The sequence below is a fragment of the Poecilia formosa genome, unplaced genomic scaffold (genome assembly GCF_000485575.1).
Source record: "Poecilia formosa unplaced genomic scaffold, Poecilia_formosa-5.1.2 Scaffold95, whole genome shotgun sequence".
Lineage (NCBI taxonomy): Eukaryota > Metazoa > Chordata > Actinopteri > Cyprinodontiformes > Poeciliidae > Poecilia > Poecilia formosa.
Window position 1 is genome coordinate 131,626 of NW_006800034.1, and position 27,893 is coordinate 159,518.

At 40.7% G+C, this 27,893-nt stretch overlaps 2 protein-coding genes and 1 long non-coding RNA gene across 3 annotated transcripts; 1 reads left to right on the top strand and 2 right to left on the bottom strand.

The window, feature by feature from the left end:
* Positions 1 to 568: 568 nt before the first annotated feature.
* crygmx (crystallin, gamma MX) lies at positions 569 to 3,098 on the bottom strand. The gene is made up of 3 exons (XM_007558225.2): positions 3,004 to 3,098; positions 1,276 to 1,518; positions 569 to 1,188 (listed from the first exon to the last, which is right to left on the bottom strand). The coding sequence occupies exons 1-3, from the start codon at positions 3,010 to 3,012 to the stop codon at positions 913 to 915; spliced, it is 528 nt and encodes a 175-aa protein (XP_007558287.1). The 5' UTR covers positions 3,013 to 3,098; the 3' UTR covers positions 569 to 912.
* Positions 3,099 to 3,350: 252 nt separating this feature from the next.
* Positions 3,351 to 5,288, bottom strand: crygmxl2 (crystallin, gamma MX, like 2). The gene is made up of 3 exons (XM_007558226.2): positions 5,181 to 5,288; positions 4,372 to 4,614; positions 3,351 to 3,682 (listed from the first exon to the last, which is right to left on the bottom strand). Exons 1-3 carry the CDS (start codon positions 5,187 to 5,189, stop codon positions 3,407 to 3,409), a joined length of 528 nt encoding a protein of 175 aa, XP_007558288.1. The 5' UTR covers positions 5,190 to 5,288; the 3' UTR covers positions 3,351 to 3,406.
* An 8,306-nt stretch (positions 5,289 to 13,594) lies between these two features.
* On the top strand, positions 13,595 to 17,276 carry LOC107836891 (uncharacterized). The gene is made up of 2 exons (XR_001662863.1): positions 13,595 to 13,711; positions 17,004 to 17,276. It is a non-coding gene; the product is annotated as an uncharacterized LOC107836891 (long non-coding RNA).
* The last annotated feature ends 10,617 nt before the right edge of the window (positions 17,277 to 27,893 follow it).

Genomic DNA, 27,893 nt, shown 5'->3' on the forward strand with positions numbered 1-27,893 from the left:
AAATTTTTTAAATCAATAATTAATGGTCAAAGTTACTTATTCATGTGTATCTTCTCCAATTACGCGGCGTCTAATTAACAATTTCAATAATTGATATTTATTTCTGAAAGGGCTCAGTATCTGGGTGTGATGAAAAATGCATGAGCGGAGGATGTGGACGGGGTTTTGTTTTTGTTCTGAGAGAGCTTCATGCTTGGGGCTAATAACAGGCCACTTTGACTCTGGCTCTTTGAGTTGGCACTGGTCTTGTGATGTTGATCTAACATGGGCAACTTTCATGGACCCGAAGCACTCACTCTGTACCATGTGATCTCATAAAGACTCCAACATGCCCATCCTCAGATACGCTTTGTCTTTAAGAGCAAACTTCAAAGAATAAGCTTCTGTTTCCTTGATAATTTCTCTCTGTTTGTGTGTAATGACACTATAGACAATTGCAAACTCTTGGTCTTCCAAGGACCTCAATGGTTACTCTTTATGTTTGCATTCATATTTGCTTTTAAAGTTTAAGAGAAGATCATCTGACAATGACAGCTGTGATGGTGAACGAAAAATAGAAAAGTCCCTCTTGTTGATTTTCATCAAGTTTTCATTTATTGTGATTTCAGTAGGACAGAAGTTTCAGGACCTGCGGGAAAAATCTTTTTCACGATGGGACAACCAAAGTGAAAATGATTAATATTGTGTGTGAGCTTTGTTTGAGCACTGAGCTGGAGAACAACTTCAATGCAAAGCAACCAAGCAAAGCCACAAGGCCACCTCAGATAAACCATCATTAAAGTGTTTGATTGCAGGTTTGGAGACCACATAGCTGAGACCACGCTCCAACAGAGCTGGCACCTGAGAAACAAAAGGGGGAAGGGTTAAAGAGTGGGGCTCAGAGGGGGTAAAAAAAGAAAAATGAACTATAAATCAGTTGATCTCTGTGACACGTCTCAGAGAGCCAAAGGTAGCGCTGGTGCTTCCCCACTCGCTGTGCCTTCTGTACTCTCCCGGACGCAAGAAGTACTGGCGCCCCCTGTAGTTGGTGTGTTCGTGCAGCATCCAGTAGCCCTCCATGACGTTGGCGGAGGAGATGTCACGGGTGTGGAAGCGCTCGTGGAGATCTGGGCAGTCTTCCACCAGCTCTAGATTTTGTCCGGCAAAGTCAGAACGCTCAAAGATCTTCATCCTGTAGTTGCCCTTGTACTGCAGAGGAAAGTGTGACAGTTTCAGTGCTGCACGATTAGAGAAAACCTGACTGCAAACAGGATAGAGTAGCTATTAATAACTCACAGGAGGCACCATGCGGCATGAGCGGATGCAGTCGTTGAACCCGGCCCAACGCTGGTAGTCGGGATACTCTCCCTTGTGCAGCATGTACTGGTAGCCGGAGTAGTTGGGCTTCTCGTAGGCCACCCAACAGCCGCTGTCGACCTTTATGGAGTTGCAGCGGCTGAAGAAGCTTTGCATCTCGGGGCAGTCGCTGCTGCACTCATAGTTACGGCCCTGGAAGTTCCTGTCTTCATAGAAGATAATCTGCATTCGAAAGAAAAGTATCACCACCGTTCTCTGAGCTCTCTCTGGTTGTTCATAAAATACCAATAAATTTGGCATTGCAGAACCGAAGGAGGCTTGGATTGGAACTCCAAGACCAGTAAAAAGTCAATGAAACATTTCATATGAAATATATGTTGAAAACTGCAAATTCTAGAGGGTTAAACACATCAGTGCCTATCACTGACATGGTTTTTGTTTTCTATTTTTAGGATCACTAATAATGAAGGATCTGCCCCCCTGGCTGAAACGCAGTGATCTGTTCTGTCCTACCCAATGAGTGTTAGGAGCATCTCAGTACATTAAAGTATCCCCTATGACCTAATGTATTTCAGCAGTTTGAAGGAATTTAAAGCTCATACAGACTCAACACACAAATAGTGATATATCTCAAGTATGCAATTATTTTCCCTTATTTATAATGAAAACTGAAAGTTCAGTTTCCTCCGTAAATCTAAATACAGAAAATACAGAAATGTTATATTTCCTATACACTCATGGGAAAAACTGCTGAACTAGAAGTTATACATGAGTCATGACACCATCCACAAACAATCAATGCAAAAAAAAAAAAACCCAGACTGTTCACAGAGTGTGGTAAGTGCATTAATGGAAAGTTGAGTGTAAGGAAAAAGTGTGGCATGTGCAATGCAACAGGGATAACTGCAGGGTTGGAGTAAGTCTGACTTTATGGTTCGAAGCCCAAATTTAAGATAAAATCAAGTTTCCAAGACTTGGTAGGTATTTGGTAGGCAATACGGTATTTTCAAGAGAAAGACGAGAGTCATCAGACCACAAAACCTGTAATTAAGGCTGCAATGAAAGCAATCTGGGGTTCTTGAATACTTAAGCAGAGCCACAGACTGATCACCGCCATGCAACACGTCACACTACGTCACGCAATGCACCGTAATGCCGCGTGACGCCATGAGACGCCACTGAATTGATTTAATCTTTTTAACAAAAATCTAAGTTAACTTCTGGAGTACTTTGTGAAAAAGAGAGAATGATTTAAGTCATGTCCTTTAACAAAAGGTGGATACGTTCTCTACACTGAATGGTTCTTAAATCTGTACTATTCTGAGCCAGGTTTGAAAAATCAGGTTAATTATTGAATATCTTTTTATGACTGTTAAGTTTTGAAAAGACTGGCAGATGAATAAAAGTTAGTACATCTAGTGCCTGAAGGAAAGTTGAACAGAAAATCAAAGAGCCAATTAAATGGAGAATAAAAGTCTGATTCTGAACGGAAAATAAGTAGAAACTGGTATTTTGCTACTTGTTTTTGCATTTTAATTTACATTCTTTTACTTTATGTATTGATAGTTTACATTGCAGCTTTTTTTTTATTCCAAATTATTGATCGGTACATAGCCGCAGTTTAATTTGTGATTACTCTAAACCACAAACTACAAATCAAGTATTTGCATTTCAGTAACTCTACCGAACTTAAAAACTCAAGCTTACCTTGCCCATTGTGACTTTGTTCAGTTAAGTTCAGACCAGATCGGGTGCAAAGCTTCTGACCGGTCCTCTTTATAGATCCTGCTGGGATCAGGCCTTTGTGAGCCTGACACAAAGCTTTGTCATGTCAGCACAGTGCGCTCTATACAAGGTAGGGCACAATAGGAATGGTAAGCTGCAGCAGCTGCTTTGTCTCTCAAAGCTCTGCCTGTCTGTAGAAAAATACTGTACAACTGCATTTTTTCCCCTGAGGCCCTCAGTAAGAATTGCAGTATCTGCATGAATGCCAGAAATGCACGATTTTGTAATTGCATAGACTTCTTCAAATAACAATACCAAAACAAAAGACATTTGTGTTTTAGAGTTGCATGTTTATTGTTCATTTGATGCTTGCATGGGTGGAGTGTTACATGTTAGTCCTCATCCTCCTGAAAGAGCCGATCATGGGGTTGAAGCCGCCCCAGTCCCCGCAGGACCTGTACATTCCTGGGCGCATGAAGTACTGCCGTCCTCTATAGTTGGGATGCTCGTAGAAGATCCAGTAGCCCTCCATGACGTTGCAGGAGTAGACGTCTCGGTGGTGGAAGCGCTCGTACACGTTGGGGCAGTCGTCCATGAACTCCATCATGTGCCCCATCATCTCGGGCCTGTTGTAGAGCCTCATCCTGTAGGATCCTCTATACTGCAAGTGAAAGACATCAGAGTTTAATTATTATGCCGTTTTAATATCCGTGAAAGGACTTTTACAAATATACCTTTAGTGTGTCAAACTCAAATCCGGTCTGCCATAGCTTTTTATGTGGCCCTCTAGATTCTAGACTAAACATTACGTGTGCTTAAATATTATGTTATCAATCAAATCAATGCAGTTCTTATCTGCTTGCTCCTGCTCTTGATCTTTATCAATCAGTTCCTCCAATTCCCTGAGAATTATTATGGAAATTCACGCAAAATCAACATATTGCGCTAACAATTGGGAGTTTATTACACATTTTTCTCAAAAATGATCAAAAATGTTCTTAATTGTACTAAACAGCTGCCTCAGCCTTAATTGATGTCAGATTATAGTCCACAATCTATACAGCGAGTAATAAAAGGTTGCGTTTACCGTCATAAATGGGCGCAAATATTTCCAAATTAGTACCACAAATTCTTTGATTTTTATTGCAAAAATTTACAAAAAGAATCATGACATCCTGGAGGGACTGAAAAGATGCTAAATAATATTATTTAATTTTAAGAATTTGTTGATATTTTAACGATGTTTTCTGGCACAACCGGCCCTTTAAGATCTTGATTTGGCCCAAAACGAAAATGAGTTTGACACCCCTGATTTAGGGGTGTGGGATGTCACTGATCTGATAAACTTACGGGGGGGAACATCTGGCAGGAGCGGATGCAGCTGTTGAAGCCCATCCAGGAGTGGTAGTCCGGGTAGTCGCCAGGGCCGAGGATGTACTGGTAGCCCATGTAGTGAGGCTTCTCGTAGGCCACCCAGTGGCCGCCGCTGACGCGCATGGAGTTGCAGCAGTTGAAGTGCCGGAAGGTGTCCATGCAGTCACTGCTGCACTCCCAGTGGCGGCCCATGTAGTTTCGGCCCTCGTAAAACACAATCTAAGGAAAGGAAGGCAAGGATGTTAACTCAAATTTATACATTTGAACTGAAATTTTATTGCTTGATGGGTGAAAAGTTGTTTATTCTGTGTATATTTTTGTATTCATTTCAGGTCAGTCTTTTACTACCTGGAAAAAACTGATTTAAGCTCCTACTTTATACCTAACCTTCCTCCATTTTATACACAAAAAACAAACCATTTCATATTGCTGTTCCTAACCACTGCATACCAGTACATTTTTAAGTTGTTAAGTGTTTTTTTTTTAACAATTTCCATGAAAGGAATAAAAAAATTGTCAAACTTCACTCATAATTAAACTTAATTGCATTTTTTTTCCAATTCTGAAATAGTTTCCATTGTTGCCAGACTACATCTTTTTACAGCTGAAGAAGTTAGATAAGACTGAAAAATTGCAAAAGTACAAAATGGCAAAGGAGAAAATTGATTGGAACCCAGTAGTTTGTAACTTTTCTCCCTTTTTTTGTTTCTGTTGCTCCAACACAGAATACATTTTTCCTTTTCTGCTTTTTTGCCCTGGTTCCTTCCTGCATGAGGAGCTCATACCTTTCCCATGGCTGAAGGGCTGTGGATGTTTTCGCACCGTAGCCCTGCGCTCACCTACAGGTCCTTTTATACTCTCCTGCTGACCATGAGGCCTTTGACGCGTCAGGGACTACTACTCTTTACTTTTTCAGATGTCGACCACTGTTTCCTTTGTGTGTGAGCCCAGGGTTAACTTACCTCCTTTCTGCTAGAGTTTACCTATAGAATTGGCAACCCCCCCCACCCCGTCGTCAAAAAGAAAAACAAAAAAATGAACAGCATACAAGTGTTATTCTGTGTTTGCATGATCCTTGTTCCACCGTGTGATGCTTCCTTTTGAAATGTCACACAAAGCTCTTTTGGTTATGTGGCCCCCCAGAAACAAAGCATTTGAGGTGTACAGGTCATTTTTTTGAGGCCCACTCACCAAACTAGGTCTGATTTTTTGCTTTAAGTTTTCCTTAGATGGGAAACTGTAAACGTTTCCAGCTTTAAATGACTACAAAGAGGCAGTTTACTGGAGTGTTCTGGATGAAAGCCTAAGTATTGCTTAGCTTCTGTTGAAGGAAAGTGGTGATGATACTTTGGGCCGAGTGAAGTTCTGCGTTGATGTAATCTGCAGTGATCCACTCCCGCTTTTCTGCTTCCATAGCCTGCAGTTGCACTGTGATGCCAGACGGGACTGGTCTGTTTGCAGATATACAGAACTTTGTGGTGTGTGAGCGCCTCTGTGATATAAAAAAAGGAGGGGGTTCGGGGCATCAGTGTGTTTGAGTCTTTGTGCAAAATGATAGATGTTTGGACTTGAGTATTTGGCTTGTAAGTGTAGCCCAGAGCTGAAGGGGGAAAATGCCAGAAAGAGTTGCCGCCGTGCATTGTGCTCCCAAAGCCCAGCTGGTGCCAGAAAGGTCAGTCCCATCTTTTAGCCTTTCATCGTGATAAAGACCCCGCGCACCCCCACCGGCCCCATCTACACTTTACTGGCTTTTCACAGCACATAAAAACAAACACAGCCATTATGTTCCTGGGTGAAACCGCAGCTATCCTGGCTGTGTTTCCAAAGCCATATGACACTGCTTAAATGTTGAGAAACAGTGTTGATAAGCTTCATGCTCTTTTGATCACTGATCCTCCCCAAACTCCCATATGGCTTCAGCTGGTTTCATGTATGAAGTGCTGCTCTTTTCTTGTGACATAAGTAGTTCATTGATATCCTTTCATCACGCTGTGCAACGTAATTGTAGTAGATGATCAAATGGGATGTTTTGTTTTGTTTTGCGAGTTTCTGGAGCAAAGGTTTACTTTGGAATGAAATGTTCTATCAGAATCTATTAAGATATTTACATTTTTCATGTGTTCATAAATTAAGGATTTTCTTCATCGTTTTTATCAAATGTGAAATACAACTCACAAGAGGGAAACAGTATTACAAAAAAGTTGAGCTTGTTCGATGCTCTGACAGTCAGTCTGATGGATGAGGGAGATAGGCCGCTACTTAGGGCATCCAGGCCAGCAGGGGGCTCCAAAGAGCCCTAAAAATCCATAGAAATACATACTTTAATAGCTAAAACACTAAACATACCTTACTATACATAACTAGAGTAAACTGTCTTGACACAACAGCAGAAACTAACGTCCACAGTCGTCTTTACCGCTGCTTTTGAGGTTCAGCCAATCAGCGCTTAACAATGGGAATCCCGCTCTAGGATTGGCTGCATTGCAAATACCAGCCAAAGACATTGTGCCTGGGTATTTCAGCTTCCCAAACTGCATTATAGATATGATGGTGAGGACAGTGGCAGGAGTTTATTCTGTTATGGAGTTCCATTGGCAAAATCCATAAATAACTGGTTGGTTCTCTATCCCCAAATTTGAGGGGATAGAGAAACTCTAGTCTGGGCAAAAAAATGAACTAAATCCCCTCTTTCTTTTTTTTTTACTGTCGGTGGTCACAACGCCGTCTAATGAGTGTTACCGCTGAGCGAGTGAAGTTTCCAGAAGCAGGAGAGTCTAGCATTCATGAATCCAAGGATGACGCTGAGAGACTGGCGCTGTACTACATCATGAATAGGAGCTTAAATAATAAAAAAGAAAAAGGGGACTGGAAAAATTACTTAAATCTTCTCATTTCCGCTGTTATTGAATTTAAGGCCGAGGGCATTCAGACGATAGACAGAAAAACCTTGAGTTAAAACAGTCTGCAAAGTGATGAGACAATATTAGTTTCTCCTCACAACAAAAAACTTAAATAAGCTTTATTTGTAACAGAAAATGCTGGGTTATTCTAATGTATTCTTTCAAATTAACTGAACTTTTTCTTTATTTCTTATCCCACTAATGGTTTTCTCTGAATACCTTAAAGCTTACCTTTGACTTTCCCCTGCAAAGTTTTTTAAACGAACATTCGAGAATGACTGATGTGACTGTTAAACAGTTAATTCAGGGAATTTTTGGTTGACCCACCTTCTGCTTTTAAAAATAAGTCAAAATGAAGTTTGTGGTGGCTGGTGGATGATGTTACCTAAATCAAATTCAGGCCCAACCCTGAGCTCTGCTACTTTCAGTTCCTCTTAAAGCTGACCTCTCCTGACCTTTAACATTTTCACAGAGAGAGGGTAAAAAAAAAACACTAAAAGTTTGTTCAGGAGGAACCGATTGCCACATTTACCACTGTCGTTGTTGTAATTTGCATCATGGAGGAGTGTCAGCTCACCCCGACTCCCACTATGCTCCTGCAGCTTCCAGGGGAAAGGGGAGCCTTGTTTCTCGGGATCTCAAGCGATCATCTTTAGCTGCGCTACAAGACGTCTCCTCCCCACCCTGAAGGGAAACTGACATCACAGAGGCCCTCGCCTGCTTTCTCAGTTCCCCTCAGGAGGAGAAGAAAGCCACCCGCTGCGGGAGCTTTCCACTCTTCATCTCAGGATGATGGAAGAGAGGGAAAGGGGTAGGGGGGAAACCGAGCAATGGGCTATTTGTAGCTCCACTGTGTCCGAGGAGCTCAATGTGAATTGGGTGTAATCGCGTGGGAGATGATGCCACGGTTAGCCTGCGGAATGGCTGCCGGTGATTGATGTGCGCCCCACGGAGAGAGGAGAAACTTTGACAAAAAGCAATCAGAGTGGAAACATCCAGCCTGCCAAAGAAAAATCCATTGGGCTGGGTGATGTGTAATTAGAATGAGGAATTCACTCAGTAAAAACCACATTTCAGGTCAGACGAGACTTCTTTCAATATAAAAGACTTCCCATTCCCTTAATCTAAATCATGCTTTCTCTGTCCCAGCTATATACAATAGGTCTCACCTCTAAAATGTTGTGCAGGGAGATAGGAGAGCAGCTGCGATTGCAGTGCCTGCAACGTGCCCTTTTACAGAACAGTCATTACAAAAAAACATTATGGTACTGAGGTGTAAACAAGGGAGGCTGTGTGCGAGTTTTGCTCCTGAGAGCTGGCTAATCTGGTAGCTGAAAATGTGGTATGATGAGAAAGTGCTTTGCCAAAAAAAAAAAAAAAGAGAAAAAGCCTCCCACGCCGGGAGGAGAATGAGGACCTCTCTGTTTTGCCGAGAGATCATCCTCTCAATTCTTCCCGTCAGAAAATCTCCAGGCGACCCTCCACTTCTCTTGTCGCTGCCAGCGCGCAGGCTCTATCGGGACTGCCAGATGCGGGAGCCACTATGAGGCCGTGCCAGGCCCGGGATTTACCGCGATGCGTCTGATGTGCTCCATCTTTTTTTTTTCTTTTTTTTTGTGGGGGGGGGATAATTAAAAGAGGAAATGGTGTTGGAAGAACAGAGTGGAGACGTAGGGATTGGACGGAGCAAATGGATGCAGCTGTCAATTATGTTGAATTGTTGATGTGTGTTTTTTTTTTTCACTTTCTCTTAAGTTTTTTGTTGAACAGTTTCTCATCTGGGTTTATTTTTTAAAAGTTTTGTTAAATTTGCACTCAGAACATGCCATGAGAAAATATTTCAACAAAGTACAGACCATGTTGTAAAAAAAAGTATTTAAAGAAAGTACAATCTGTAATTATTTTAAGTATATCTTATGTAAGATACCTTAAATCACATTTTTCCTTTTCTTTCTCATAATAGGTTATATTGTGTGGAGATTTTGTTTAAAACAACACAGTGGCACAAGAATGGGGAAAAAACAAACAAACAAAGAAAGCTACAACCCAGATAGGTTTGTGTTGCTAAACTGCTTGATCAGTGTTTGAGATTTGCACCGGCATGGGGCCGATGATGTTTAAGTACTAAATTAAAGGGCTATTTCGCTGCTTTTCTCTGAAATCTGAAATGTTTTGTCTGGCGTCTTTAGTCAAAATAAGCTTGCTTGTTAGCTTCTTAACCCTGAAACAGTTATTGCCAATTAAAGATTCATCGCACCTTGTTGCAGATTTATTTTATTCGATTGAAAGGGGCTCGTCATGCAAACTACTTCCCAGCACAACACTCCTAATAAACGGCATAATGGAAAAGCATTTTTGTATGACGAGCTGAAAGAGCAGGAACTTCTTAAAGAGACATAGACCAAATTTTAAGGCATCAAATTGCAAAGTCAGATTTCTTTTAAGTTGCATACAGAATTTTTATAACAACTCAAGTTGACATTGTTATTTGATTCTGCTGTAAAAAGGCACTATGTGCCTGGAAAATATGTAATATCACCCATTTAATAAGTGATTTTTCTCATTACTTCAGTCACATTTTATAAATAGATTAGGTGGATTTTATTGAAGGTAAAACAGTAAAGACTAAATACATGTACATGCTTCAATTTTCAACTTTTTAATTGCTTAAATCACATGTCCTCTTCCTGTCACTGAAAATGAAAAACCCAAAGGGCCCTTAATACTTCATAAGACACTCTCTGTATATACAGCTGAAACAAGATATTTACATACACTGTACAAATCTGACTGTGAATCAGACACAACTAATTTCACATTTCAAGCAATTACGAACATGTTTTGGTTTGAAATGTTTGCATCAACCCCAGAACAAAAGCAAAAAGGTGTCAGTAGTCGTTGTACCAACATGAGCTGGAAAGCCGCTCTCAGAGGAAGAAGCCGTAACTCCTAAAGCAAAAACGCATAAAACGCCAGATAAAAACAAAAGACTTTAATGTCCTGTAAACTAAATCACATAAATATTTGACCATAATGGCTATTTTTATGTTGAGCAAACGTAGAGGGAAGTACAGGAGGAATCATGTTGTGTTTTTGCTGCAGGAGGGACTGGTGCACTTCTAGATGACACCATGAATAAAGAGATTAATGTGGAGATGTCTATGTCAAGAGATGATCCTAAGATTAAAGCCAAATTAATTACAACAAAATAAAATGGAGGGGCCTAAACAAAATCCTGATTTTTATACCAAAGACAATTTGAGGGGTGTGAGGAAAGGTCAGAAGAAATGGGCCAGAATTTCAGCTAAGTACTTGAGAGTGCTTGACCCAAGTTATGCAGTTAAAAAGGTAATTACAGCAAATATTAAGGGAATCTTTGTCAAGTTTTCACTTTGAAGAAAACGATTTAAACAAATCTAAACACCTGTCATTGTTCTACCATTTGGAATAATTTTGTCATTCTTAACAGACTCAAAACAGGAATTTAATATTTTTCTACAACATATTTAAATATCTGATTATGCTAAATATGTCATGTTAGGACATTTTGCACAGTTTGGCGCCATCCAGGTGTTTTTTTTTCCTACTGCTCTGAATCTATTTCAAATTCTCCACCATGCAGCATGACCCAAACTCTGTTAAAAAAGCAGGACAACTTCTTCTTCTCTCAGCAGATGAACACCCAGGAGGGTGGAGGTGGTGGTGGTGGTGGGGAGTGATGGCTTTCAGCTGCTCTCACTCCTCATCTCCACGCTCTGTTTTGACGTGGCGCATCTCCCACACCCCGAAGCTTTAAAGGTTTAAAGAGCAACTTTTTCACCCTGTAATCCAGGTGCCTTTCAAACAAGTCACGCTGTTTACTGACACATGACAAAAAAGTTCAACCCCCTCCTCTCATCTCCGCGCTTACAAGACTGTAACTCACCCCCAGCGCTTGGTAGTCATTCCTCCAGAGCGCCCTCCCGAACAAACAGAGCCGCTGCGAGAACAGGCCCCTGCCTTTCACCCGCTCCCTAAATTCATAATAAGATCTGATGCTGTTGTTCACTTCTTCAAATTTGTCATCAAAGCAAATGTGTTCTGACAACAGCTAGTGACAAGTGCACCAGAGGAGAGGCGGCAAATCAGCTCTTTCACACCGCATATCAATTATTGATCGTGTCGCTCCCCTTCCCTCCGCGGCCCCTGCCACCCCACCAAGTAGACACCTTGTGATAATGAAACGCATCAATTTAAAAAATAAATAATAAACCAGGTTCTGCTCCATTGTTGCGAAGCCTTAAGAGCTTGATTGACTGCCTGCACATTTTCCTCGTTGGCAGTCAGGCAGATCAAAGGGAGGTTCCTCTCATTGCCCAAGGCCACTTGCAATTTATTTAGAGGAGCAGTGCTGCCGTCCCAGCAGGTAACATTATTGGGCAGGGACACTCAGGATAATCAGAGCTTTGAGGTGCCTCTCAAATCCCACCTCTGCTGCTTCCATCATGCATGCACAAAAAGTATGTGAAGGGGGTTTGCAAAAAGCCTCCTTTATTAAAGTGAATTAGGACCACATTGGGGTCCTCACACCGGAGGACCCAGCTGCTGCCACAAACTCCACTTGACCTAAATGTGTTGAGCTGCATCAGCACAGGGTGCAGAGTACAGTCTGCATCAGATTTTACTTCTCGGTTTCAGTCGTTTTTTTGTTTTTTCCCCTAAGTGGTTTTAGGAAGATTTTGCATAAAAAAATTTAAGCAGAATATCCAAATATTATTTCCTTGATTTGCTTTTGATTGGTTGTTGGATAATTTTGCTATCTGTAGTTTTTTTTAAACTGATTTACACAGTATTTAAAAAAAATATCAAGAAATGCTTCAGCTCTTATACAAATCTTCTTTACATGATTTATTTAGTAGTCTAAAGTATGAAAATAACGCCAAGACGTATGTATTTTCATAACTTTATTGTCATTAAAATAAAACAAAACAAAAGCTGTTGATTTTAAAGCCATATTTATATCGAAGAGGCAGGTTTTATTTCAAATTTGAAAGCAATAAAGACAAATACATAATTTAAGTGTGTAGAAGGAAACTAAAGAGAACAAAAAAGCATCAGAACCAAAATCAAATTTTAGTTTTCCAGTTTTACATTTCATGGAGATTTAATTCCATGTGGCAGAATGTGGAGGAACAGCTGTGATTTTTACAATTCGGTATCGGAAATTCTTTAAACATGTTCAAGAAATTTGCACTTAAATTGATGTGACATTAATTATATAAATATGCACACCTTTGAAGCATTGAGTAGCACCTGTTTTAGTTAGTTTAAATATGACCACTTTCACACTCAGTTGAATATAATCTTAATGTCACAAAGCAGTGAAAATATTGTGCAGTTTCACAGATATTTCTTCAGTTTGGAAACCTCCAGCTCGTGTTTGACCAGGGTTTATTTTTATTTTTTATTTTAACCTGTAGGTGACTAAATACAGCCCAGGCTTCTTTTACAGGTGCTTGTGCTGCCCTCATGTGGAATGATGCCCTGGGTGATAAGCCATGTCACCAATATCAAAATCATCCAGTAGAATCATATCATCATATAGCAATTTTATGTAAAAAGCACATTTAAAAATATCATAAATACAAAAAACATGAGAATAAAAACCACAGTATGTGGACTAAAAGACAGAAAATATGTGGAAATGAACAATAGACAATAAAGTTGTAAAATAAAGTATAAATTAAATATAAGTGTATATATTAAATATAGGCCTGACATTAAATAGTCTTTGGCATCATTTGGTCTACTGGAATAAACAAAAATGATGAAAGCAAATGAAAATGTGGCATGATTGATAAAAGACACACAAAAAATAAAATAAAATGAAAACAACAACAACAACAAAAAAACCTGAATATGAATACAGAAGTAAACTCACACTGGTGCATTTCAGTTTCTGACTGGTTGAAACTAAAACCAGTCAGTTTCCCAGTCGGCTCCAGGCACTAGAGGGCACTAGAAGCCAGAGCATTTTCTGTCTGCAGGGTTCCTGTTTCAAGTTCTTTCCACAACTGTTAAAGCTCCCAGCAGCTCGTACGCGCGTCTGCTTGCTTGCATATGTTTGGACGCGAGCTCGGACTCTTATGCATGTAGACACGAGCCGTACAATGGCACGATTTCACGCGGCTCAGCCTCTTTGTGTGCCACTGCCACATCTCCTGTTTGTTCTGACGCCTATCAGCGGTTCGACAAAGCTCTACCACAGGGAGGAGTTGGGGGGGGAAAGAAAAAACAAATCACTAACAGGCTGACACGACCTGTGTCCCAGCAGCAGCTCTCATGCTGCTCGTCCATAACGCGCAAGTGTAGCTGCGGGCGCATGCTGTGGTGTCAGAGTTGTTGTTTTAGGTTGAGCTTGTTTCAAACAAACTTTGGTTTTGCACACACACACACATGGTCGAACAAAGTACCAGACAGACAATAATCTGGTGGCTTTGTAGCAGTTTCAAATCCACAGAGTGTGTTTTTGAACTGTTTATGTAGACGCCGACTGAATGATTGGAGCAGGAACTGCAGGACTGCAGAGATGGTGGTTCCACCATAGGGTCTGGCACAGCCTGGGCCTTTGTGCAGGGCTGCTTGTTGAAAAGGTGCCGGTGCTCTGATCTATAAGCTAATGTGTGCTCATATGGCATACGTTTGTTTTCAGGCTTGCAGTGTAGGAATCTAAATTGAGCTGTCCGTTTTCTTTCACGATACCTAATGCAGAACATGTTAGATTCATGCCGTCTGCTTTCCGTTTCTACTGGGAGTCAACTGTGAAGCAATAAAGAGATGCTCAAGATTCAATCAGGTATGCTAAGATTGGTGCACAGTTGTTTTCTGTTGGAAGATGTGGTAGCGAGATGCATAAAGAGGAAGCCTTGGTAGACGTGAGCGAGGCCCTCTGAGGTGCCGCCGTCCCCGGATGGGCCCTCTGCAGCGTTCCCGGAAGACGGCGAGCGTCTGTCAGGAGGGATTCCAACCAAATTAAAAAACAATGATCCACTAAGGGAGAAACTAATGCCAGTTTCCATCATATCAAGACCCACATTCCTCACTGTTTTGCTTTTGACTTTTATTATTTTTCCCCCCTCTCTGTGTATCAGACTTTCTTTCCTTTTCTCCCTCCGCACTGTTGTTTTCTAGTTTGTTTTCCATCCGCGCTCCTCTGGCTGTCGCCGAGCGCTACAGCCACTTTCAAAGGCTCGGCTGTCACGCGCCGCCTTTGAGTCCCGTTTGAAATTTTAACGTACATGTTGTCAGGGTGCCGTCAGGAGTGATTGACAGCTCCGTCCCAGAGCAACACCGGGCTTGGCAGGCTGGCTGTCTTTTGTCAGAGGGAGCCGAGGAGAAGCAACAAAGGAAGGGAGCAGGGAGGGGAAAAAAAGGGAGAGAAAACATACATAAATAAAACAAAACTGCTGTTATCCATCTCTCAATAAAGACCAAATTAGATTAATCTTGAGGTGGAGAAAGGCGGGCAGGAAGTTGATATTTTCCCCCAGCTTTGTTCCCTACTGTTGATGATTCACTGCTCACATAGTATCTCAACACGACATCACTGAAACAGTTTGTATAAACACCAAATTAAAGAAAATTACAAAAAGAAGCATTTTTATATACACAGACACAGAAAAGTTGTTGGCATCCCCTGATAATGTGTACAAAACCTTTTAAGTCATCATATCGCAGTATCATTATGTCACGTTAATGACATCTGAAAAATCCAACCTAAATAGTTTACTAATTTGATTCCACTTTGTGCTGCTCTGTTCAGTTCAGTTTTTCTCAGATGTCAGAGCTGGGAACGATGTCACACTCGAGTTCAGAGCATTTCAGCTGGAATGGATGCAGTTGGAGTCATTTGTTTTGGTAATATTTACATTAGCAATATGTTCCAGTGGCAATGCATTTCGCTCTGTTTTATGTGTTCAAACAGAAAAGGGATATTTCAGAGGACTATGTGTGCTTCTCCTTAAACCGGATGGATCTCCCCTAAAGAGTTTGAAAATACTTTTGTATTGGAAACTTTCACCACCGTCTACATGCAGTCAGCCATATTGGGAGTTAAATTCAAATTCTTCTGCGACTTCTGACTTTCCAAGCTGGAATTTGAACTTTAGAGGGTGTTCTTGTTGGTTTGGAAAAGATATTATATGACATTTCTCAGGGTTGAGGGTCACAAACAGAGGCATGTTTGGTGATACCTCTCTATATCAGGGATCTTCTGGTCCAGTTGTGGATGACATGCAAAGAAAATCATCAAGTTTTTGTCAGGATGCTGAGGAGGAAATTGAGATCTTTGATTTAGCCATGCTGGACTAGTAATAGGTGTAAAAGTGGTGGATGGCAGCACCGGTCAGCCTGTCAATTGATTTGTTCTGATTTCCTTTTGGATGATTGGCAGTTGGCCAATATTTGCAGGTAAAACCAACCTTAGTAGAAATCTTATGAACATTTTTTTTTTAAATGTGAAACTGAAAGACGAAAGGAAGTGGCATTTCAAAGTTTAGTTAATTTAGTTTGGGCAGCAAAGCTCTAAACTTTTTATTTCTATTTGAGATTAAGCAAGTGTGTACTGTTTTATTGTTAAATAAAATATGATTGAAGGTGTATTATAACAACTGATAGTGTCAGTTATTAAAAAAAGAGAAAGATATTAACTCCAAATTCAGACCAGCAACTCCGGCATTTTAAATATCAGTGAACCGTGATTCGCCAGAAAACTGTAATCGGTGCGTCCCTGCTTTCAAACCCCAGCTAGATCATTCACATTCCTCGAAAGAGGAATATGTGCAACATTTAGCTGCACATGTTCCTCTTTCGAGGAAAGAGCAGCATTTGTTTTCTGCAACATTTAGGTTTCATAGCTGAGGTGGGCATGGAAGAGGCTCCTGTTTCTGCTGCGATTTGGCTTTTTGTTTCAAAATATCGAGCTGAAAAACGTCCAGAGTCAAGCCCAACATTTCTTAAAGTGGACTTCTGTTTATTCACAGGGATAACGCACCAGAACTGTCTACGAAATGATTTCAAGACATCCAGAAACAACTATTATATCTGCCTATTTTTAACAATTAATAGCACCAAATATCCTTTAATATGCATTAGTACTCACAAGGGAAACCGTCTTGGCGTTATTACAGATGGATAACATCTCTTAACATTTTCTTTATCTTCACTCTTTATGGATTACTCGCATGCATTTCATCTCTTCAATCTGAAATTTCTTTTGAATATTTTAGATACGTTCAATGGAAAAAAAATCTGCAAATAGGCAAAAAAAATTTCACGTGAGTAATTTGGAATCACGTTCGACAAAAAAATTAGCAAATAGGTTAATCTGGAAATACCTGAGGCACAGATCCATGGAGCTCCACTTGGGGCTCATCAATAAAGACAAATCATCAAGATAAATGTGGAAACGTGCAAAGAACCTCTAAATTTGAACTGAATAAGATGTAAGATTGAAAGAGGATTCAGAAACCCTTCCAGCCTTGGGTGCTTAAACTGGGAAAAATCTGAAAACCTGTACCTCTAAAGTTCAAGCGAAAACCCACACGTTGTTTTGCACCTGTGCTCAAAACAAACAACCCTGCAAAGATATGTTGAATTTTCTATATAATTACAAATGTTCTGGATTATTTTCCTCCTGTAGATTTTATTGTATTGCAACTTTAATTCCAGACGCACCCTGCTGTCTGCTGAAGTGTCTCTGCAGCTCCCTGAATCCCGTCCTGCTCCAACCTGATCCATGGCCTCCCTCTGCAATGAGCACAAATGGAAACAGAAATACTCTCTCTGAATAATATCAGATAAATATCAAGAATAGAACTACAAGTTCATGTGGAAGTTGTGCAGAAGTTTGTTTGAACAGCGTGACTGAGCGGTAATTATTGATTCAGTGAAGCACATGAAAACAAGGGCAGCTACAAGTCTCGCCGCTTCGGGGAAAAAAAACACACACACACATACTAAAAAACAAGAAATCGGGGACGTTGACACCTCGGCTTTTTCGTACGAGCGTGAAAGAGCAGAATGGCATCAGCGACAAGAGCCGGAAAACCACAAACACGACTCAATCCTGAAAATCTTTCCGAGCAACGTGGAAAAATAAACATGAGACGGGAGAGTAAAGAAGAAAACCCTTGAAGCAATTTTAGATCCAAAACCTAAAGAATATTCGTAGTCAAATTACTTCCTGCACAGTTCCTGTCTCTGGCAAACTACCAAAAAGATGGCGTGTAAACCGCCAGAATGAAGTGTTTTATTTCAGCAACTCGTGTCAACGGTGATAGATGTGAATCAGAGCCGTGAAAAGAGCGAGGGGTGTTGCTCATGATGGGCTTGACTGGCTTACTCTCACCTGCTGAAAGGTTAGGCTGCTCTTCTGCCGGGATCTTTTTTTTTTTTTTTTTAAAGAAAACATGTCTGCTGTTTGATATCTGCTTGACATTTGACAGTCTTTTTCAGACCAATCAGACTGTGTGTTTTTTTTTTTTTATGTTAGCCGCCTGGAAGAACAGCAACAACAATAAAAATAATATACTATTGTCTGTTTCCTCAAGCCTTTCAAAGACAGCATTTTGCCACAGCTATCAACATCAGATACTGAGGGTTGCTGTGCTTATTTTTTTCTGTTTCTTTCATTTGTGCTCAGTTGTGTTTTCTTTTTCTTTTTTTTTCCTTTCCTTTGGCCTGACCCAGTCCACTAAGTAACCACACTGCTACCATCAGAGCAGAACTTGAGAAAAATCACTTTCCCGGTGTCGAAAAATGTCAGCCAGCCGACCTCACCGCAGCTTCGCCACGACGCCGACCTTCTCGCCTCTCCTGCTCAGAAGAACTCTGCTTTTTGTTCTCGGTGGGAGCGTTGCCGCCATATCTGTCTTTATACTTTCACAATGCATTCTACTGTAAATTATCAGCTGTATGTTATCTTGGAGGAAGAGCGAAGACGTGGAGGGAGGCAACAAAGCCGACAGTCTCTGTAGTTACATAATTCATGTCAGCCATATTCAAATAAAATTTATCCCATTGTCAATCATTGCAAGCGTGTGTGTGTGTGTGTGTGTGTGTGTGTGTGTGTGAGCACAGTGATAAATTAATAACATCCTACCCTGGGAGCATGTGAATGAGCATGTTTAGTCATTCTGTTTGACAACAGAAAGAAACGGCCTTTCCATTGGGGTTGAAATCACTTTTTTTTTCTTCAACTTTTCATAGATATTGTTTCCATCTCTAAATGTTTAAAATCTGAAGCTCTGGCAGCAAAGTGGCTCAAACACGACTTTACAGTGAAGTAACTTTTTGTTTAGCCATAAACCAGGAGATTTTTTTATTTTTTTGTGACAAGGGACAAAGTTTATTTTGGAAAAAAAATATATATTTGATGTTTTAGGTCACATCTGCTGTATTTCACTTGATCTCAAATATATTTTCATTATTTAATAACAAACAAAAATGCAAACATTTGAGGAGTTTAACTGCACAGTTTGATAAGTTGGTTTTAAGTTGACAGATTGTCCAATACAGCAAAAAGAAAGAATGAAAGAACATTTCAACCTTCATAAAGCTAATTGGCTGAAGCGCCTCAAAAGAATTTAATCTCTTCCAGCTTTTTGCAAAAATGTAAAGTGGAAAGAAACTGATACAGGATTTCTCCATTTCTTACATACAAAAATCTGAAATAGGTTTTTTGCGGTGGGCATTTCTAATCAGATCTCTGGAGTCAATGCTGTGTAAAATTCATGGCAGCAGTTACAGCTTCACGTCTTTCTCGTGCGTTGTTGGTGAGACGGTTCAGGCTCCGTCACACTGGGTGGAAGTCCAGCCACAGATCTGATCTGATTGAGATCATGTTGTTCATTTGCTACATTAGTTGTTGAGAGCATTGCGAACCTCTTGACTGCTTCTCTGATGGACAGTCATGACTTGGTAAGTTTACAGTTGTGCCAAAGTCTTTCCACTTCCAGACGATGGACTTTATTGAATCTTCAGAGCTTGATGGTATTCACTAACTTTCTCTAACTAACCTCTGAGTCCTACACAGATCAAATGTCCATGTAAATATATTCGCCTGCATATATTTATCTAACCACATTGCATGAAGGCTTTTTACCTTCTCTTCTCCCCACAAGCCGTTTCTCCTGCCTGCACCAGACATGGATGTTTGTTTTGGTTGTATTTACCCACAATGCTCTGCGCTGTAGTTCACTTCCTGTTGTTGGAGCGGCATCTGGTCCACTTGGTGTTCACATATGCATTCAAACCACTGCAAAGTTCACTGTAACTGAGCCAAGGCCAAGGTTAGTAGGAGTTTGAATATGCACCACCCCAAACAAATCAAACTTTTTATCCAAACTATCCAGAGTTTAATTAAATTGGATTAATGCAACCAAAGTATAGTTGGGGTCTTATTTGTGGCAAAAACACTTATTCTTCTTCCTATTCTCCTATATGTTTCACATGGGAGATAATTGGTAGCCCAGGAGGTTAAAGTTCATTCTTGAACTTTCCACTTAAGCTCAAGAAAACTCCTGTGTATCAGTACAAGCTTATAGTCTTGCATTGCATTGGTGTAGAGAGCTTTACATAGATTATTTACTTATACTTTTTATTGACACAAATTGTTATAAACATCCTCTTGAGGAAATGGGTAGTTTCATCTGACATCATATACGGACGGCACTGGGACGTCTGTCCAAGCATCTGGCTTTGCATTTAATAAAATGTGAAAATAAAAACGTAAACATCTTGAATGTGGTTCAGAGTAGTTTATATTTATTTAAGGTGATTCTTAACCTGATGCTCTTTTGCTCACGTTTGATTTTTAAAAGCAACAGCGTTGAAACAACCAGCAGAAATGACTCCTAGTTGTGGTTTCCTGCACAGAAAGCAAAATCAGGCATATGTGAAAGTTGGCCAGTATATTACTTAAAATCTCCAGTAAAATCTAAAGAAATGCCATTTATTCATCTTATTTTATAAGATGCAAAGTTTGAATAAGTTAACCAAACAGAAAGGTGGCTAGACCTGGACCAAAAGGATGTAATTCAAGATTTTTTCTGATGTTAAATATGAAACAATCGTGGGTCTGTTAGTACCAATCTGCCCCCAGAAGCTATTTGCCATTAAGAACAAATACTGAGAAAGAATTCATCGCAACAACTGACTGAATGGATGATTAAAAAAAAAACAAACCCCGAGACACACATGCACACACTTCTCTCCTGATTTCAGCTGCAAAGTCAGCCAGCCAGGTGTTGAGTGTTTGGGAGATATTTGAAAAAAAAAAAGAAAGAAAAGAAAACCTGTCAGAGACAGAAAGGAGGAGTGACTGATTGAGACTCTTGAGCAGTTTACGAGCGAGAACAATGCGCCCCGAATAAACAAACCCTCACATCTTGAAGCTGGAAGAAGTCTAAAATGTTGAATATTTCAAAGTGTTTTCACTTTTCAAACAATCCGAGCCTTTTTCTCATCGGCACGGGAGGCATGTGTTTTCTGCATGCGTACCGGCACAGGCAGCTTCCCACCATATGCGCCCCTCTACCTACTTCGTTCTGTCCCGCTTTGCACAAACGCACCAACAGAAGCGGTGCCGCTGTCTAAACGGAGGCATGCCAAAACAACTCGCTCCCTTTTTCTGCTTCCTTTCCTTTTGAGTGGGTCCAATCTGACCCCTGTCTTGCACCAGGTGTGTATTTCCTTGATCCCGCACTCCTTCAACCCTCCCCTTCGTATTTACACCCCTGCCGCCCGCAATGAATGATTCACTTGGAGAGGCTCCCTTCCACCATCAGAAAGCTTTGCAACTATACACCATAGCCCAGCCTCTGTTCCTCTGATCTCGCTGTGTTGTGTAACGCTTGAAACACCCTTGCGTTCTCGTACTTGTTTCCTTTTTTTTCTCCACGCTCCCTCTCTTGCTCTTTTTCTGAGTTACATTCAGTATTGACTGTTTATGCTTTTTAATGTTGCAGAGAGGGCCCGGGGCTTGCGGACGGGGGAAAAGCGCTCTTCTTGACACACTTACGCCCCCGTAGTGAACTCTAGCTCCCAGCACTCTAGCAAGTACACAAACCTGCTTCTTTTTCCTCTCCCTTCTTTTTTCCTCTGCCTCTTTTCGTTCCCTGTTTCTTTCCTACATCTGGGAGTTCCTCTGAACGTCGGCACCCTGCGCTGCTCCACTCCAAAGATCACCTTATGGAAGATTAAGATGCTCGAATGCTCGAGCAAAATGTTTACACAATAACCCCCCTTGGTTGCATCAAAGAGGAGGCAGTGGAGTTGAGTGGAGTGATCTCCGGGGTGGGTTAGAGGCCAGTGGAGAGAGCAACAGTCACCTCTGAGCGGAGTAGGCCTCAGTCAAACCTGACAGAGAACAAAAGCAGTCTCTCCGTCTCGAGGTCCTGCTCGTGTCTTGCATCTGTCAGCCCACCTTCAGATCCCCTTTTAACTCATACTCTCCTTGCTTTTACCAATCAATAGGCTGAAAAATTTCCCGTGTACTCGTCATGAAGATGACTCCCATTGAAGGCGGTTAGCTTGAGCAGGCAGGTCAGAGCGATTTGACTTTTGCGTCGTCTAAGTCTTGGTACAAGACTGTCAGAACATGTCTGGTGCTTGGACGTATGAGTTGCATTCTCAACAGAAACGTGGGGGGGAAAAATATGTTCAGCCGCAGTTATTAGCAAAAAAATGTTGGAATGAAGTTAAGATTGTATTGCAGTGGCATGAACACATACAAATCCAACCTTTAATGCAGATACATCCACAGTGTCAAATCTGACATTTGAAACCTTTACTAATAAAGTCTCTGTTTTGTGGTTGAAACCTGACTGAAAAGTAGCAAAGAAGTTGTTTTTTTTACTTAAACTGGAACAGTTGATAAATGACCTTTTACATTAGATATGGCTTCATGATTAGCAATCATCGAGACATCCAGATGAGTCTTTATTACCGTGAGAAAAGTTTAATCTCACAGAGATATTTTGAAAAAACTGTTGAAAATCTTATCAAGGCATACAATTGTGAATCTCGGGTAATTAACAGACATAAATACATAATTTAACTGTCAACAATAATAATAATAATTATAATAGCATACATGTATCACTTTTTAGGACACTCAACGACGGATAAAAATAATCTAGATGCACTAATATGGGTAGAACCACAACAGATGGTGGAAGTTGAGTCTTCTACACCGTTCATTTAAACAGGCTTTGATTAAGACCAAACCGATGAGGACGTCCCTTCTCTGAAGTTCTCAGATTTACCTTAGCTGCTTTTCTGATGTTAGCTGCCCAGTTTTTGATCATTTTCAGAGCAGAATACTCAGCTCTGACCGCAATCATTCAGCTGATAAAAAAAAAAGACGTTTCTAAACTCAGGAAATGAGCTTTTGTTGGGTGAACGCAACATACAACTTCAAAAATAAGTTGGATCAGATGTTTAGGCACTGTTAGAATGCAAAAAGAAAAACACAAACGATTTGGCAGACAAAATAAAATTTTTGCAACAACATGATAACTATATTAAAATATGCCATCAGTAGCTGTTTCGCCAGGTCTTTTCTGTTTGTCTGCTGTATGTGTTACGCTTTTTCTTTCGTCCATCCTTCTATGACTCAGCTGAGTCTCTTCTTGCAGATGTTTGTGGTATTATTGTGCATTAATACAAAGGACCAGTTTTTGCTCTTTGTGACAGTCCTGCAGGCTAATCTTACAGTCTTTAATCAGCCCATGGGAACCTCATGTATCATCACTGTATTTTCTTATTTTTGTCCCTGCTGCTTTGATCTCAAGTGATTGACTCCTCACTGACATTTTTATAAGAAAAAAATAAAATGAAAAGGAAACGTCATTTCCCGCTCATCTTTCAAGTCTCGTTTGTCTGCTAAAAGAGCATTTCATGGTCAGAAATCGCATGTTTTAGCGACGGCTGCAAATGGAGTCGGTTGGAAGGCTGTTTGGTGAGTGTTTAATGAAAGTCAGATCCATCGGCGCCTGACAACCAGATCCTGTAATATCGAGGCTCGGAGATAACACGACAAATTAAACAAGCGCATCTGTTCTACGGTGCTCACAGGGGAATATACGGTTATGTTTGAAATAAAAAAAAAAAGTGAGTAAAGTTCATATAACAGCTTTTATTTACTTACTCTCAAGTGCATTGGGAATTTTGTCCCTTTTACTCTGGAGCAAAACATGGAGAAATTTGATCACATTTGATACCATGCTACAGAAAGAGAGGAAATTAAAAATTAGACTTTTCAAGAAAATAACCGGGTCAGACTTTTACCGGATTAAAGTCTGGGGATTGTGCTGGGTTTGTTTAATTTCCTCTAGCAACATGATGTCATCTTCCTCATATTTTCAGAGAGAGCTGCTCTGTCCTACTTTGTTCCCAGCAACTTTTTGTAAGCCCACAGTTGTTGCAGTGTTTGTTTTGATGGGTAATCATAGTCCGTCGTATTTTTGAAGTAACTCATTTGCAGTGTGGCCAGACATCTTCTCTTTGTCGCAGACATCTCCGCCTGAAGACCTGATGCATGTGCGCTTTGCAGCTGCACCAATAATCCGACAACTTCTGGCTTTAATAAGTGTGAGTTAAACATGCACCCTATTTAAGATGTCCTCATTCCTGATATTACTACTTCTGTTCTCATCATGTGCCAGCAGACAGGAAACTGCAACAGAGAAGAAAAATCCTTGTATTGATGCTGCTGACTTGCTAGTGAGAAAATGTCAGAAACGAAGTTTCCGTCAATGATTTTCATATGTAGATTTGGAAAAGTTGATGGAAACTGCAAAATTTGAAGTTACTTCTTCAGTTTTGCAAAAAATTGTGGTGAGTTTGGGCTTTTCCAAAAGGCATTAATTAACTCATGCCGAATAAATCCTGATGTAGCAAAGATTTTCCTCACATGACTGATCAATTGTGTCCGACGTCGGCAAGCATTCAAATTGCATTACTTTCTCTGTGTCTCCAGACAGCAGGTAACATTGTCAGTAATAGTTGATATGACTGAACAATTGCAACTACACATTCCTGAAAAAGCCTTTCAATTTTACTTTTTTTTTTTTTTTGCGACATTTTAAAAATTCGCTCAAAAGTCTCATGTCAATCGGATGGACACATAGCTGGAGTTAAGTATATTTTCCAAACTCATTTAATGCAGCATTCAGTTGAAGACACATGAGTATTTTTTAAAAGATTTTATTGGCTCTAGTAGCCTTTATTTGACAGGAAAGTTGGGGAAAGACATGCAGCAAAGGTTGCCAGGCCGGGAATCGAACCTGCGACGGCTGCGTTGAGGACTAAGGCCTCCATACATGGGTTGTGTTTAACCCCTGCACCACCACAGCACACCCAACGAGCATTTTTAAGCTATCGCTAACATGAACAGATTCTAATAAATCATCAGCAACCTGTGGACCACAGACATCACTAGCTTATTAATCAACTTTTCAAAGCAAAATACAAACATCAGTGACACAGACCACTGATGGGGTTGTGGTCTGTGTCAGTTGCATAAGTTGCAGACCAACCATGAAAGTGAAGTCACAAGTTGAAGTCTTAAACTCCAGTTCCCATCTTTCTCACCCTTTTCAGTCAATCAGCAAATCCGCAGAGTCATGCATGTTAAAACGTTTGAGTCTCCTGATCTTCCGTTTCTCGACTGCACCTTCTAGTAAATGATTTACGAGGTAAAAATAAAAATCTGATTGAGCTGGTTGATTTTTTTTTTTAAAAACGCAACAGTAGATTACAGACTGACTGAACATATGACCAGATAAATGAGGTTGTACAAAGGACAAAAGAAAGAATATGTTTCTGCAGAACACGATGACGGACCAAAGACAAAAAGAGGAGCGATGCTGACTCTGACACACTACCCCCACCTGCATCCTTTACACCCCACCATCCCTTTTCAACTAAAGGAAGACATCATTATGACTTAATGACATGAGGCTGTTGGTTCTGTTCCACTGCTGGCCCCCCAAGGACTCTTTTGCCCACTGCGTAGCCGGTTCCCATCCCTCTTTGCTGCTGGCCGCGGGCCTTCAGAAGCCCCGGCTCAGGCTGCAACTCAAAGAGATGGACGCTCGCACATTATCGATTGGACACTCGATAAAAGGTCACGGGGGCCTCCCTCTGCTGTGGGGCCCAGCTCTGTGAGCTTGCTCCCCTCAATGCAGCCACACACACACACACACACACACACACACCACAGTGTCGCCTGCATCAGCCACCTGGGGGATAAGCAGAAATTGCAAACAAGCTAATCATTCCTTCCTCTTTCTCTTCCTTTTTCTCCCCTAACCAGCAGCTCCTGAGTGGTTCCCAAATGTCAGAATGGCTTGTATGGGATTTTTAAGGAAATTATTTATTAATTGAACTTGTTAATTAGGTCCCTGAGGCCTGCGGCGCTAATTGAGAGCCACAGAGCTGGCGAGGCAAGAAAGCCGAAACAGAAGCGATGGCTTCGACAAATAGACAAACACTTGAGAACTACTAAACACACAGACACACATAACTTTACACATTTTCATAGGCGCCCATAAATTAACTAAAAAAAAATAAACAACTGTTTACTTTTTCCCCCTCCTTCTTTTTCTTCTTCTTGGGTTTCCCCTTTTCCTCGCATAATTTTGTGACCTGCCAAATGTTCTTCTTTTCTTGATGTTCCTGCGATGGAAAGAGACGCACAGCCACTGAAATCTGCCACATTGCACAAAGCATCTGTCTGCACACAGCGCCCCGCATTCATTAAGTTTGTACCAATTAGGAGCAATAGCTTATAGCGCAAACAACCATTTGTGCCTCCCACTTTGAAAAATCTTCCTAAAGTGAGCGTGTCCCTCAGTGTGCCCTTGTGTCAGCCAACTTTATCTTCACAAAGTCTCTTTTTCTTGCATAATTAGAGACAAGATCCATCTCTTTTCCCGTCTTCTCTGAGGCTCCGTCTTTGTCCCTTTCTACTCCGCTCTCGAGTGCACCTTGAGAGCGAGCGCGCTTTTGTCAAGAAATCACACCAAGGTTGTCTGAAAGACTTGCGAGATGGAGTCATAGGCGGAGGTTGGTTTGGGGACCAGAACACAGAGAGAGACGAGCTGACACCTCGACAGTTACACCTGTTTCAACAATTATCCCGCTCTCTGATAACAGATGAACTCCTCGCACGGGCGCTTCGTCGAGTTTACAAGCGAAAGTTTCCGTCGAAGGCAAAGCCGTGTGTATTCTAACTTCCAAAGCCCCAATTTCGTTAGCATTTCAACGTCAGATTGCTGGGGAGGAAAGTAAGACAGCCAGCTGACACTGAATCATATAAATAGATCTGTAAATCTTTTTAGATTTTTTTATTTTTAAAGGCAATATTGGAGCATGATATTTTCGATCAAGACTAAAAGGCACACAAAGCCTAAACGATAACCTAGCTGAGGTGCTAAAAGATAATGATAGAGAAGATTAAAAAGATTCACGTAAACAACCAGGCTGGAAGCTAAAACACAAATCTACAATGTTTTATAATATAAATATAAAATAGCATACATATACAGCTTTTTATTGTGGAAATGTACTGATTTTTTAAGTTCATTGTTTTACTAAGTTTTTATATACAAAACCCACAAACCACACATCTTTGGGAATATGCAAACAGTCCATCGCTCGTTTATTCTCACACTCCTGACTCTCGAATTTCTGAGTTAAGTTAAAATTCAGACAAGACAGTGAAGAAAACTCAACATGTGTTCATACAAATTGCACCCAGGAACCACGACTCTGGTCAGTTCCAGTGAGGAAAGAGCTCACGATTTATGATGAAAAGAGCAACGACTTGGATAAAAAGTGCCTAAAATGAGCTTTTTAGGATGGAGTGGACCTTAGCGGGTGTGAAACTCTGTAATCCAGTTGGAGCTTTTAAAAAAGCTGCTCCAGGTATTTTTGTCTGCTCAGATGCCGCTCGCTGAATATTTCCTCTTTTTGGCACCTTTTTCTCTAAACTTCAGAAAAATGATTGCGTAGGGAAGTCCCAATATGTCAACAGTTTATACAGAGGCCAAAAGTCGCTCGTTCTGAAACTCAATTTGAATTTCAGCAAGTGATCTTCACCATGTCTAGATGCCTAAACGCATTAAGCTGCTTGAGAAATCAAATAGGTGTATCAAAAACAAAAATACGGTCTGAGTGTGGATCCCTGTTGATCTGGGAAAACTCTTGAATGAGTCAGAATGAGTCGGAGAAGCTTTGTTTTACTTTTCTCTATAAGCAGAAAACAGCGGATAAAGTTTCATCTTCAAGGTCTTACTCCAGCTTTCCCAAGATGCAACACACAAACATTTTATCCAAGCTGCTGAAAAACTACTACAAATCAGAGATATTAATGCTCCTAGTTTTGCAGCAAATTTACAAAGTTTAGTCTGTTAGCATGTGACATTGCGCTGTCCAAACTTTAATTTATGTTGACAGAATGTTACTTCCTGATCTGAAACTTGGCTGAAGCTGCACAAATTGAAATTCTGATCATCGTAGCATGTCGAAGTGTCTGCTAAAGGTCACTTTTTG